A 15,684-nucleotide genomic window follows, 5' to 3' on the forward strand; every position below is an offset into this window, starting at 1 on the left:
CCCTATCTCTTTTCTGACTTCAACATTTCTTACTCTGTCTCTCCTTATCTTCCTTACCATATCCTCCTTATCCAACCTTGCATCTTGCATTATTTCACTTCCCAAATATACTAACGTTTCCTTTTCCTTCTCTTTCTCCTTTTGTCATCACCAGTTTTGCTCTTCTCCAAACTGATTTTCACACCATATATCATGATGATGCCTTTGCTGACGGGAGCTAGTGTTTACAGTGCACTATGTCCTCTGGGATAGGCTGGGGCAATTTCGTTACTTTCATTGATCCGTCTCAGTCTTATCCTTGGCTTTGACAATATGAGAGTGACTGAGGTATGAGTGATGCTCGTAATGCCATTCCTTCCGCAGTCAGTCCCTGCTATGAATGCTGTGAAAATGTTGCTCATAGGGTCAGATGATGCATGCATTTCAGTGGGCTTGGCAGACTGATATGGCTCGGTAAGGAAAGCAACGGGAAACTACCTCACTCCTCATTTTCCCAGCACGCCTCTTCAGTGATGCGTAGGCCATCTATAACAGCTGTTGAGGATCCAAACAGCCTTAGGGCTGACGAATGAACATACATATCATTATGATACTGTCAGAGGGTAAAAAAGAGATACAGGAATATGTAAAAAGGGATAAACTTTTTTTTCTACAATTGGCTTTACGTCGCACCGACACAGATAGGTCTTATGGCAACGATGGGACAGGAAAATGCAACGAGTGTGAAGGAAATGGCCATGGTACAGTTCCAGCATTTGCCTGATGTGAAAGTGGGGAAACAATGGAAAACCATTTTCAGGGCTGCCGACAGTGGGGTTCAAATCACTATCTCTCGAATGCAAGCTCACAGCTGTGCACTTGTAACTGCACAGCCAACTCACTCTGTAAGGATAAAGATAGGTTATAAATCAACAAGGAATGAAAGCTAAGGAGGACAGGTACACACAAAAAGACGAAGTGTAAAGATAGGTTCATGACGGCAGAGTACAGCAGAAGGAAGAGAAACTGACAAACGTGAAAACTCAAAACGATAAGGTATTTCTTCACGCACTACCATCTTCAGATACGGGCTCTTTCTTGAACAATCCCAACTCACCAGAAATATTTCATCTCAGCCTAAGACAAGCTCATTTTTTGCTTTCCCACTTTATTGAGGAGGAGAACATCCACAACCGTGGATATAGCCATTCTTGAGAATTTTCAAATTTGTTTTTAATATGGGAAGTGTAGGATAATGAGAGAGCCAGATGAGGGGAACCAGAAATGAGTTCATCCAGGGCTAAGAAGAAATGTATCTGGACAAACTGTTATTGCTGAACAGACAGGAGTGTGCAAAGGTCTTGAGTACCTGAGAGTTTTCATCTTTGTTCTTCCCTTTCCTTTGTTCCCACTGCTCATATCAGTCCATCATTTCGTTTATTATTGCAGGTGTTCCTCCCCACCTTCGTAGTTTCATTTCCATGATGATTTATTTGTTCACTCATTTGTTTTCAATCCTTCAATCTCTTGCAAGTCAACACCTATTTTTTCGTTCCTTCTATTAAGATACTCCTTGAACAGGTTGAGGTCCACCATATTCAATGTGACAGAACTCGACCATCCTTTTAGAGTTAGAAACTGGGACAAATTAAACATTTATGTCTCGTTCTGAAGAATATCATTTCATAATGCATATTAACTATTTGAAAAAAAGAACCAATATAATATACATTTATTGTCAACGAATTCCACTACCACAGTTGGAAAGGGGCCGATGACCTTCGATGTTAGGCCCCTTCAAACACCAAGCAAGCAGAGTTGGAAAAATCTCAAGTGCCCAGTGAGTATGGCAATACAAAAGCATGCATGCACCAAAATTATTCTAACTGTGACAGCTAAATTCCAGTCTAAGGGCAAAAACAGTATTTTGAGGACATTTCCACTCTAGGAAAAATACTGTATAACTTGATTTGGTAGTCTTTTAAAAATACTGACAGTAAATTTGGGAAATAAAGTAAACAAGATTCTGGTAATGAAGAGTTGAAATTACTGGCTACTCATTTCAAGTCAAAACTGGCTTCTAAGGAAGAGAAAAATATGTTGAAAGCCATAATGGATGAATGAGTGGTTTGGGCAGGAGCTACCACTACAGGATCTAACTGCCAAATTTGTTACAATGAATGGAAGATTTCCATTTGTTAGGAAAAATCATCAACATTGTTGCAGTATTGCCAACATCAATAGCTTCGTGAGAAAAAGGGTTCAGTACTAAGAATTTACTCAAAAATAAGTAGAGATATTCACTGCAAACGGATAGCATGAATCACCTAATGAATGAATGACTCGTGCCCAGAATGAACAGACCATAGTATTAGTATTCTCATATAGACATATCAGGATGAACAAATAAGCAGTGATGCTTTAGGTGATAACAAACATGTTTGTATTATATAGATGTAAGCAAGTGAATTTTTTTTTTTATGCCTGGCTCCTAAGAGATTTTGCTGGTTCCTCGATTTTTTTTCTTTCTGATTTGTCCATCCCTGTACTACTGAACAAAGCAACAGCTTGTACTATCTAATTCAATTGTCATTGAGGCATTAGGCTTAGGCCTAATTAGTTACTTAATGGGTGCTGCACCTGGGACAAGTGACTCACAGCTTCTGAATAACTTTAGCTGTAATGACTCAGTCCAGTGTTGAGTGCTGGCACCTTTGTTCTCTGGTTACCTCACGCACTTCCTGACATGATTCAACTCTATCTTAGACTGACCATTCTCATTTTGAGGCTGGATCAACTGACACTCCTTCATGAGGCAAAATGTATCGCCAGACATTTCTTGCCGATTCAAACTAGAACTGTCATATAAAGAGACAGTTCTTGGAGAGACTAAGTGGGCATTTTGAAAAGAAAACAAAAGAAATGGGTATTTCTTTAGTGATGAAGTTGGATATATTGGTATGAACAGACTTTTCTCCAAGACACATAGGGAGATACTTTGCATAAACAAACATTTTACTAGGTCACAAAGTGAGGTATTTTTAAAAGACATTTCTTGGAGGGACATAGTGGTTCACTCTGACAAACAAACATTTTGTGGGGTTGCAAAGAGAGATATTTGTATTAAACATTTCTTGGAGTGGCATAGAGGAATGCTTGGACAAATGAACATTTTGTGGGTTGCACAGTGAGCTATAAGATACATTTCCTCGAGGGATATAGGAGGAACATATGAATAAACAAACATTTTGTGGGAACACAAAATGAGATATTTGTATTAACAGACATTTTTTGGAGGGACATATACTCTTTCTTGATTCACGATGTCCAACTAAGGACCGCATTTGAACTTATTAGCACCTGATTTTTGTTTCCTTCTCTTCCCAATACCTCTTCATCCTCTCGCTGTGTTCCTTTTTATGTTGTTCAGTATTTAGTCTGGTGGGCTTAACAGAAAATTTGTGTTTGTGAATTAAGGTTCTGAATTTTATTCTGTCTTGAATAGTTTCTTCACAATGCCAATTTTATTTAGGTCTTCACTGATTTCTTTCAGTCAATTATTGTGATTTTTCACTGATAAGGCCAAGTTTAAATTTTTTTTTTTTTTTTTTGTGACCCTGCTATTATCCGTTCTATATAAGTGACCTTAAAATTGTAATTGCCATTTCCTGATTGTATTTGTGATTTTTTTCTGTAACTCGATAGATTTCATGTGATTCCTTTTACATCCAAATTCCATTTTCGCATTTCGGTCCCTTTTTCCGAGGGACATATCTGCGGTACTAAGGCAGAACCCGATATGTTAGTAACATCGAATATTCATTTTTAACACCAATATGGTAGATTTTGCGATGAGGAGTATATGGCAAAGTCAGATACGATTCTGGTGCCTGCAGAATATGCTGTTTTCAAAATAAAGATTACGATATGTTCAGTACATAGACATGAATGATTTGTTCCCTGAACTTGCTGAATAAATACGAATAAAACTTGTTCTTTCTTTTTATTACATTCACAAATATATGTCACTTCAATTTAGAGGTAACTGAAATACAATATGAATTTCAGAGAGCTCGCCACCTTTTAAAAGCGCCTCCTAACAAGTCAAATTCTTTGACATATCAGATTCTGCCTTAGTACCACAGATATATTGTATTAACAGACATTTCTTGCAGGAATATTAACATTTTGTGGGGTGACAAAGCAAGATATTTATATTAACAGATATTTCTTGGAGAGGCAAAGTGGGATTTTTCTATAAGTGGACAATTCTTGGGAGGGTTAAGACTTCACACAATTTACCAGTATAATGGAGAACCTTCTCATTGGTAGCATAGTCTATCCCATGGATTTTCAACATTACTGCGATATATTCAAAATTTTCCCCATTTGTTTTATGTTGCACTGACTCAGATAGGTTTTACGGCAATGATGGGATAGGACAGCTCTAGGGCTGGGAAGGAAGCTACCATGATCTTAATTGAAGTATACAAGATGTAAGAATGGGAATCCATGGAAAACCATCAAGGCTGCCAAGAGTGGGGTTAGAACCAAATATCTCTCAAATGCAAGCTCACAGCTATATGATCCGAAACACTTTCGGTCATCCACATTTCAAAGACCTGAATTCGGTTGATTGACAAAGTCTTTAGTGTACACCCTTCATCACTGGTAACCCACTACATCTGGCATCGTCAGTCAAGAGCGAAATGCCTTTGGAGCTAGTTTGCTCCCCGCTCTTCAGGAACGAGAGCAGCTTAGCGAGCAAGTAGGGGATGAAGTAAGTGAAGTGCACGGCATAGTACGTACTGCAGGCCAGTGGCACAAAGGTACAGCGCATCTTTCTGGACAGGTTAGATTGCGACACGATACGCGTGAACCTTCTTGGGAAGAAGAGTATTTGATACTTCAAGAAAATAACACATCAAATATTTAATATGTAATAAAATATTGAATCATATTAAAAGAGGTAATCTGCAGCACCACTGCTCCTTGTGTCATGCCAAGTATGATAAATATGAAGGCCGGGAAAGGATAGCATTACTAGAAAAACATAAAAACAACACATTTGAGGATGTAAGTACATTTCATATTATCCTACTCAACTCTATTTATATTATAATGTTTGATAATTCCTCAGAAATGGTTTATTTATGTACCAGTATGCATTTCATTGCTGTTGTTCATATGGTAACATTTCTGAGCGGCAAGTACAGTACTGCCACGGTATGCAACCTGCCTGTCCGCTGCTCTCGTCACGTGACTGACAGCCGTCCCGAGCGAAGCAAGTAACACATGCTCCCTAGAATAACTGCATGATGGTGTCTGCACTACATTTCAAGACACGCCAACAAATTTTGGATCAGAGGTCACGCTTGTACACAACATCTTTCAATTTCAGAAATGCACTTCCCGTACTTCCAATTCTGGTTTTTATTTCTACATCTGGATACCATTCTTCTATCAGCCACCATCTTAGGTACTTGAGATCTCCGTTCAGGGTGATAAGAACGTTTATGATTTTTCTATTTGTTGATCACAGCGAGCTCTTTTTCTTGTGGTTTTTAAAAAAAAATATTTATTACAAGACCAAACTCCTTCCTTACTTTGTTGATGTTCAAATGGAACTGAAGGTCTCACAAAAGATAATTAATAGGATGCCAGCACAGACTGCCCACCAAATACTTGTAAGCATTTTAAACATTCCATTTATATTAGTCTCCAAAACAAACACAACAATGTGATTTATATGTGTAACATATAGTGAAGGCTAGAGAGTGCCATAAGAGACACAAAAACTGAGTGTCCTCAACAAAAATTCCATGCACAGGAGTGCTGAAGAAGAGTCCTGTGAACAGAGATGAAAAGATAAAAAAGCATGCAGCAAAGAGAACAGTGCATTTTAAAGGAGTATAACAAAGTAAAGTTTGAAAGACAGTGCCATTGAGGAGAAGAATTTTCAATTTGTTGTTATCGGTTTAACACTACATTAACTTGTACACATTGGGGTAAAAAAAAAAAAAAGAAAGAACAGGAATGGGAAGATGCCAGTCATGGCCTTAATTAAGATATAGCCTCACCTCAGCATTTACCTGGTGTGAAAAAGGGGATACTATAGAAAATATTTAGGACTACCAACAGTAAGATTCAAACCAACCAGAAAGCATACATAATAAGAAGTGTGAGCACTGCATGAATTGTCATGGTCCAACATCGAGATGGAGCTGCAAAGACCTGAGACCTAGTGTGATGAACAGTGGCAAACATTTTATTTATTTTAATAATAGAACTTCCCCCATGAGGAGGCTCCCACAAGGGTGAAGTATATCAACCACAATCAAATTATGTCTTCCAAGTCTTGGTGAATTTTCCAGAATGTGCCAGATAGAAATAACAATCACAAGGCTAAGAAATAAATTTGGAACATAGCATGATGTACAGTTGGTCAGATGCTACATAGATGATTGCAGAGTATGGTTATTGAAAGTGTTGTGGCGATAGCGATATTGTTCCAGTTGAGAACAAGAAAATTCCACAGCTGTACAAGGAATTCAAGGATTGTGCGTCAAGCACCGATTATGAGTCCACGGGTGGAGATGTTGTCTAGGTGATATTTGCTTTTATAATAGTTTACGGTTGGCGGGTAAATCTCCTTGTTGGTGTTCACCTCTTCAGGCTGGCCAATGTGTGACCTGAAGCATACTGTGGGATCCAAAGAAGATCAGCCCTTGCTTGCTGTTACTCCCATCGGTAGCTAGGCCAGAAAACTCTTCGTGCACCGCGAAACCACGATCTCTTATCGAGTTCATGATCAAGTGCCGTATCGAATTTTGGCAGGAATTTCTCAATACCTCCCTGTGAGGACAGGCACCCAGGACATGGGCAAGGGTTTTGTGCTCTCTGTGGCAATGCCAAAAGAGGGTTACTCTTAACTACATCAGAAAGAGAAGTTATGTAGAACACTCATTTATGGAATAAGCAGCTAGACAATTTGGAGTATTTGCAAGACAATTTTGCTTTCATTGAGGAAGATAATTCCTTTCTTATCTCCTTTGTGTGGAAGAAAAATAGACGTTTCAAGTAGAGAAATACAAGTTTGGGTAGTAAACACAACAGATTTTTTTTTTTTTTTTTTTTTTTTACAATTTGCTTCACGTCACACCGACAGAGATACGTCTTATGGCGATGATGGGACAGAAAAGGCCTAGGAGTAGGGAGGAAGTGGCCGTGACCTTAATTAAGGTGCAGCCCCAACATTCGCCTGGTGTGAAAATGGGCAACCACGGAAAACCATCTTCAGAGTTGCTGACAGTGGGGTTCGAACCCACTATCTCCCGGACGCAAGCTCACAGTTGTGCAGCCCTAAACGGATGGCTAACTCGCCCGGTAACAGATTATCTTCACAACTCTAATTACAATGAAATCATCCAAATAATCAAGGAATAGTGTTCTAATTTTATGATAACCTGGATGAGAATATTTGCGGTTATGACACCAGGAGTAAGCATTCTGGCTATGGGCTGAATCCAGTTACAAAATATGAAACAGTGACCACACGCTTATGGCAATACTAGCACACTGCCATCACAGTTGACTGTGCTGTCGCTGTGTCACGATTTCCTTCAGCTGGTTTATGGTAAAAGTAGAAGAGCTCACACTGCTACTTCTATACATTATGTCCAACACTTACCAAATGTAAGTTTACAACTACACAAAATCAAAAGTAACAAGCATAGCAAAGGAAGGTGAATTAATATAAAATAACAATGGGTTGCCAAAGGACAGAATACATCACTTACCAAATGCAGAAGTAGAATTCCCATCCTGTAGGCTGAGAACAAGAACAAGAGACTTCAGAGCCTTGACCTACCAAATTGATTGTCATTGTGGTTGTTTCCATGGACTGAGCTGGATGATTATGAGTATCAATCCCTGACATCAAAATGAGAAATCACAGACAGAGCAATAGGGTCTTCTCTTCTCTAGGGCAGTGTTAAGGAAAGAATAACGCATTGTAAACAAATCTGTCCTTTATTTGTTTTTATTACATAAACAAACTCTTTATGCTACTTCCTTTTCTTGTATTTATCCAGCTCTCTCTTTATCCTAAACTTATTCTTATTCTGCCTTATTTTCCCACAATTTGCTGGGGTCACAAGTTAAAAAAGTGTTGCATGAATGAGAAGCAAAGTTCAAACAGTTTCAGACGAAAATTAGCACAACAAAACCTGTTGCACTGAAATTTTTTTTTTGCTAGTTGCTTTACGTCGCGCCGACACAGATAGGTCTTATGGCGACGATGGGACAGGGAAGGGCTGGGAGTGGGAAGGAAGCGGCCGTGGCCTTAATTAAGGTACAACCCCAGCATTTTCCTGGCGTGAAAATGGGAAACCACGGAAAACCATTTTCAGGGCTGCCGACAGTGGGGTTCGAACCTACTATCTCCTGAATACTGGATACTGGCCGCGCTTAAGCGACTGCAGCTATCGAGCTCGGTGTTGCACTGAAAATGAGTGGGAAAGATACTGGCTGCCACACAAAACTTGAAGGTTAAAATTTTCAATATGTTCGGGTTTTCAGATACCTTGGGAGTATGATTTCCAGCAGCAGTAGTGCAGATAAAGAAATAGTAAACAGAGTGTCTAGCAGTTCCAATGTCTAAAACCTCGTAAGACATCTACTTTGGGATGACAAAGTGCCCTTGAGAAATAAAATGACTCTGTATGTCATACTTTGTGCCCATTCTCACATACACTCGAGAAACATGTACACCGAAAGAGAGAGGTTAGTAAACTGCAAGCATGTGAAACGAAGTTCCTATGAACTACCCTCCAAAAAACACGCAAAAAAATTATGAAATCAGAATTGAACTGGAAGTGGACTGGATAGAAGAGAAGGTAAGGACTTCAAGACTAAAATGGTGTGGACATGTAAAGTGGAACACCACATGCATGCCTAGAAAGAATGGCTGAAGGATAAAGGCCAATGGGAAGACCAAGGAAGAGCTGGTTACACCAGATGAGAGACAATGTGGAGAGAAGAGGAGGGAATTTGGAATCAGGGAAGACATTTCTAGACAGACGATGGCGAAGACTCGTTCAAAACCACCCTACGCGACACACTGGAGGGGTTCTATGATGGTGATGATGAAGAAGAAGTGGATTTCATCCTGTTTAATGGCTGGACGCCTTCCTGATGCCAATTCATATCAAGAGATGTATTCACTATGTGTTTGTGTTGGTTGGTAGTATGATATTAAAAAGAGATGATTGGGACAAACAAACATTCAGTTTCCAAATCAGAGGAATCAACCCAACAAGGCTAACTCTCAGTCCCACTGGGAATCGAAACCAGGACTACCTGAACTGCTGGCCACTACACAAACTAGCTAGTAACTAGCTGGACATAGATATATCTGTTATTACCGAAACCAGTTATTTCTCCTATATAACTGTTATGTTCACAGCCAATTCTAACAGAACATATGAAAATGTGTCCGAGGACTTCGGCTCGCCAGGTGCAAGACTTTTGACGTGATGCCCGTAGACGACCTGCGCATCACGATGAGGATGAAATGATGAAGAAGACACATACACCAAGTCCCCGTGCCAGGGGTATTAACCAAGTATGGTTAAAATTCCCGACCCTGCCGGGAATCAAACCCGGGACCCCCTGTGGCCAAAGGCCAGCATGCTAACCATTTAGCCATGGAGCCGGACAATAGAACATATAATTACAGCTAAAAAAGAATAACATTCAACAGTTAACTGCTCACTCACCATCAAAGCTTCCATGAGCCAAAGCAAAATTGACAAGGGCTGTGTATGTTTCGTTAGAAGGTCGGTAAACAAAGACGCCAGAATTGAAACAATCAGGCCAGCCAACATCAGGGGCAGCCGATAGCTCCTCTCGATCGAAAAGCTCATCACAATTCTGAAGAACCTGTAAAAATGAAGAAGTACCTTGTTTTTATACAATATATGAACAAAGGCTTCATAACAGCAAATAAAAGTTATTTACTCAAGTTAAGAAAGGGCAGAATGGAGGAGAACAACAACAACATCCACCACACACAAATACTCCATGTCATTATGTATCGGAAGCTGAGGGCTGTCTAAAATTTTCTTGCACCAATGATCACTGGTAAGGAATAAACGACTTTAACTTCAAACTTATTGGTTCCTAGAAGCAAATCTAGCAAGAAAACTGCCCTCCAAGCTGTTGAACTCTACCCTGCATCATGAGGATTTGAACAGCCTTGCAGAATTTGGTCTGCCTTAAGTAGAATATGGAGCAACCGCAGCAGATGCACAGATGCTCTCCAGAAGTGGGATAAATTACAATCTCCAAAATGTGACTGCGGAGCAGAAAGGGAGACCAACCGCCACATTATATAGGACTGCAAGACCAGGTCCTATGATAAGGACTTCACCGACTGCCTGATAACAACTGATGTCATAAAATATGTCGCCAATTTAGATATCTTAGTGTAGTATCTATAATATAATGAATGAAAGTATTCTTAATTTTACATGCCTAATTGTAATGTGCAGCCATATGATAAATAATTAAATACCAAACACAGAAACCCCATGCCGCAGCAACCGATTACAAGGTGATCCAATATAACTGGTCTGTTATTAGAAATGATAAATTTTTCCAGTTGACTTGTTCTTAGTTGCCAACATTCTGTCAATTTGGGCTCATAAGTTGGTAACTAGCACACCTACCAAGATGTACAGCTAGTGAATGTAGTGGAGGTCACTGCACAAGCAACTTGGGAGCTTCAAGCAGTTCCAATGCATTATGAGATACTTGGCATCTTTTATAAAAATTGATGCGTGTGATCGGCATGATGGAATCCTCTTGATGCTTATTCTTGGCTCCACAACTGTAATCACACAGACAGAGTGGACCTCGAGCCAGCCCTCAGATCCCGGTTTAAAAATCCCTGATCTGGCCAGAAATCGAACTCCTGGTCTCCGGGTAAGACAGCACGCTATCCCTACACCACTGGGCCAGCAACAACTACCACTGCAACATTATTAGTTGTATGTACCGGTACCACTAATTTTACATGGACTGACAGCATCATAAATTATACCATCACCAATCCGGTCAGTTAGTAAAGTTGTATAACATACTTAAAAGTTTGTAAAGATTGAAAATCTACACTAGCAAATTATACATACAACTACAGTGTTCTCACAAGAAATTTTCATCAGCTGGGTGGGAAATACTATGTAAAAAAATGAATGATAAAATTTTAATTTTTTTTCCTTCAGGACATTAACAGAATCAGATAAGGAAACATCAACTGCAAATTTGAACCATGTCAGAGTTATTAACACAAACAAGACATAATAGAGCTTTTTGAAATCCTAATGTTTTACTGCTCGTTCATAATCATAACACAGGGGATTACCACTCCTCCCCCTGTGGGTGTGGGTGGTAGAGTAACACCCACGGTATCCCCTGCCTGTCGTAAGAGAGGCCCCAGGGGTGCTGAACTTTGGAGCCTGGGTCGGCAACCACAGGGCCCTTAGCCGAGTCCTGGCATTGCTTCAACTTACTTGTATCAGGCTCCTCACTTTCATCTATCCTATCCGACCTCCTTAGGTCAACTCTTGTTCTTTTCCGACCATGACGGTATTACGAATGGACGCCTAAGGAGACTTTCATTTTCACGCCCTTTGTGGCTCCTGTCTGTTTTGAACGATGCTTTCATTTCTGAAGTGTCGGATCCCTTCCATTTCTTCTCTCTGATTAGTGTTATATACAGGATGGTTGCCTAGTGGTACTTCCTCTTAAAACAATAATCACTGCCACCACCACCTTTACCACTCTGTTACTATGTTACTATGGATGGCTCATGCAGAATAGTGTTCGGATGCGATTCCACGCTAATCCAGACACCGCTCGCGCACGTCACTAGGCGACAGGCAAGCTAGACATTTGAACTCTGATGTAATTCATGCTATTATGCTGACGATAACGAAGATTTATCATTTAATAAACAGTTTAACAATATTTATGTTTTAATTTGGAGCACCTAATGCCTCAAATATCTATGAATATTATGTCGCTAGCACACATCTAAGTTATGTTAGCTGGGCAGCTTGTAAAAATGGCAGGGAGGTGCGCCCTTTAGAAAGGTTCTAGAGAGAACACTGAACTAAGTACTTCTTGATGGTATATATTAATATATGGGACAGATTTAAAAGCAGTAGATCTAACAGACTGAAAAAAAATGTAGTTAAATAGCACACAATTTAGGTGTAGCAGTTTCATAGAGGAAACAGGGGTGGTTAAGGATTTCATATTCCTTGGTTCAAAAATTAATCATAAAGGAGAGTGCTTCCCTAAAGTCGAGCAATGGCTGGTACTTGGAAGGGAAAAAATAGTAAGCTTGAAAAATATCTGGAAAAGCAAGGGCACCAGTACCAGGCGAGCTGGCCCGGTGCAGTCAGGGGTGCACAGCTGTGAGGTTGTATCCGGGAGATAGTGGGTTCAAATCCCACTGTCGGCAGCCCTGAAGATGGTTTTCCGTAGTTTCCCATTTTCACACCAGGCTGGGGCTGTTCCTTAATTAAGGCCACAGCCGCTTCCTTCCCATTCCTAGGCCTTCCCTATCCCATCGTCACCATAAGACCTATCTGTAATTGTGCGACGTAAAGCAAATTAGAAAGAAAAAACCAGTGTGATAAACTGACAGAAAAAGTGTACTGAACAAATACTCACACATTGGAGGAACTGAAAGAAAACACTACGAATGAAATCAGAAACATTACAGTCGCAGAACTCACTCGCGTCAGCCAGAATGTGGTTACCACATACAATGCCTGAATAACCCGGAAGTTGCACTGACGTAGCACAGAGTACACACACACACCGTGCCTTTGGTCTGGCTTCATACTAGAGATCCTGTAAATGCAGACTTGTCAGTGCCATCATATTCCCTACAGCTTCTCGTGGCTCTGAAACATGAAATGTGGAGAAAGTTGACAGGAGAAGGATGGATGTATTTCAGTTTTAGTGTTGGCAATATCCGCTGGGAATACCGTGAAGTTAAAATTAGTAATAAGAAAATCAAGCTTACAATGAATGCCATTGGAAGTGAGTGTAGTGAGACAAAAGCTATCCTACTTCAGCCACATAACAAGCAGTTCCTCCCAGGAAAAAGATGTCACTGACAGAACGCCAGATGGCAACATAGGAAATTAAAGGCCAAGATCATGTTTGTTAGATGGAGTCAGATACTGGCATGATGATTGCTAAATTGAAAGCAGCAGCCCAGAACAGATCTTAATTGAGATATACGAACCATGGGAGGACCGAAAGCTGTACTGAACTGAAAGGCCAAATGTAAGATGTTCTTTTCACACTTTCTGCCAACATCTGCCAGAGAGCCTAAAATATATTTTACTATCCTAAAATACAAGAGCCATACTTACAAGAGTATCTGCATCGAGGAACACACACTTCTGAAACTGTGTCAGCCGCCAACAGTGTAGTTTCGTGAAGGTGACACCCAGATCGGGGCGCGACATTAGCGCCAGGTTAGCTTCGTCGCGAGAGTCTAGCACGTTCACTTCTTGGATGGAGTTGAAAACTCCGGCAAGCTGATTCCTGAATCATCAGATAACCCATTTATCATATCTTAATGAACATTTTTTTAAAACCAGAACTATGCATAATAAAACTCAAATAGTACATACTACACAATTTTTTTAATCAGAAAAATAGACATGACAGTCTTTTTGGGTTCTTGCTTTGTGGAAAGAGACAAAAACTGAAGGAAAATGTTATGTTTCACGAAAATCTTACTCCGCTACCTCAGACACAAATCGCAAACGTTCTCACAATTTGTAACTGTTAGGTTGTTTAGTCTGCAAAATTAATTTTGAGTAACACAGTATTATATTCGAAAAATAATCAACTTAATTAGGTATAACACTGTTAACCATACGTTTTCTTTTTCAGGTACTTTATAAATTTATTCTCAAAATTAGTTTCAGGAGACTGAAGAACCTGACAGTTACAAATTAACTTAGTCGAAACTGAAAAGAAATAGCTTAGATATTACAAAAAAAAAAAATTTAATACTGTTGAATAGTTTTAATTATATTTCACCATTGTTCCATTAAGCCTAGCAATACCAGTATGTGTGTGTGGTTTTTATTTTTATTATATTCTCTATTATTTAAATTTTTAATATATGAAGGGTCATAAAAATATTATTTATCGTCTGTTACGAATTCCTGTGCCTTAACATAGCGTTAATATTTTGACTTCCCGTATTGTTTCTGATGAAATAAGGAAAGAAAGATTAGTAACACAGAACAAATACCATCTGAATCTATCTTTATTCTTGTCTCTTCCTTTTTCCTGGCTATATGCAGTTTTGTTTTTCATTCTTCCCTCATGATGATTGAAGATCTGCCAAGATGGCTCTTTAACTAGTGTTGAAGCCTGCCCTTCTGATTAAGCTTGAAATCAGAAATGACCTCGTTAGGGACTGACAGAAAATGTACGTAAAAGAACTGGGTTTGATGAAGAGAGAGTCCATCTTTGTGAAGACAGCAGTGCATGAAGACGTCGATATTCCTTATCCGTTTGTATTTTCAAGTCTGTCCTCGTCTCTTCTTTCCGTTGCTAGTCTTTTCACATTGACCTGTTATTGTTTTAATTCTGTGTTCCTTTATACACAAGACTCAGCTTTGCAACCATACTTCCCCCGGAACCCAAAAGCTTTGGTTTCCTGGAGCTGCCAGCCGAGTTATTGTAGGAACTTTGGCAGATCCCTAGCTGGCATTATTTATGGTTAGAACTAGGGCGGTACCCGACTGCCTTCGAACCTCCAACTTTTGTTCTTGATTAATGAAACTTGGCAAATGTTTTCGCTTTGGTCCATCTCGTCTGTCCCGGGATCTCGGACGAATTCCGTATCGTTATTTTTCATCACTACATCCCCGTGCCAGGATTGGGTAAGTTGCACATCTGCTGCCTTCCTTATTAAACATCAGGTGTACCAGTAGTTCATTTCTTTTCACATGGCATAAACTCAAAAGACTATCATGTCTAGAAAAGAAGGCTTTAAAACAACAAAAATTTCAACATACCTCATGGCAGCGGAGACTCCTGGAGTAACCAATACAGTGAGCTGATGGGCCGTTCCCACTCTCCGTAGGGAATGACCCAACACCAGGGCTCCTAACGAGTACGAATCGTTTGTGGCTAACGTCACCCATGAGTTGGCTGAAACAGAAAATACCTCTTAGTTTTGTCTCTCGAGTTATGAGAACAACTGTTGGTTAGTAATAGTTTGTGCTTTCTCACCTGTAGCAGCATTTCATTAACATTGCAGATTATTTTTATCAGAGAGTTTACGGAGTATTACGGCAAGGAATGAAGGTAAGATGAGGAGAGGAAGCAGGTATAATCCATGCAGGCTGCACCTTAAGTGCCAGGGGATCTACCTAAAATAGAAGAAAACCCAGATGTAATCTACTATTGAATCATCATACTAACATACAATTCAAAGAAAATTATAATAGAATCTTCTTCTTCTTGGTCCTTTCCCAATTACTTGGGATTTGCACTACATATGGATTAAATTCAGTTGTATGGCTGGATGTCCTCCCTGTTGGCAACCCTATGAGGTGGTCACCTATATATATATATTTACATTAGATTTTCTTCTGA

At 39.7% G+C, this 15,684-nt stretch overlaps 1 protein-coding gene across 2 annotated transcripts in view; it reads right to left on the bottom strand.

The window, feature by feature from the left end:
- LOC136882289 (nascent polypeptide-associated complex subunit alpha, muscle-specific form) overlaps positions 1 to 15,684 on the bottom strand; it is a 137,550-nt gene that overhangs the window by 83,211 nt on the left and 38,655 nt on the right. For both annotated transcript variants that reach the window (XM_068229505.1, XM_067154857.2), the window contains exons 2-4: positions 15,102 to 15,237; positions 13,434 to 13,608; positions 9,759 to 9,921 (exon numbers count right to left, since the gene is read on the bottom strand). In XM_068229505.1, the coding sequence (XP_068085606.1) occupies positions 9,759 to 9,921; positions 13,434 to 13,608; positions 15,102 to 15,237 (474 nt within the window). The remainder of the gene's footprint in view (positions 1 to 9,758; positions 9,922 to 13,433; positions 13,609 to 15,101; positions 15,238 to 15,684) is intronic.

Source organism: Anabrus simplex, chromosome 10 (genome assembly GCF_040414725.1).
Source record: "Anabrus simplex isolate iqAnaSimp1 chromosome 10, ASM4041472v1, whole genome shotgun sequence".
Taxonomy (NCBI): Eukaryota; Metazoa; Arthropoda; class Insecta; order Orthoptera; family Tettigoniidae; genus Anabrus; species Anabrus simplex.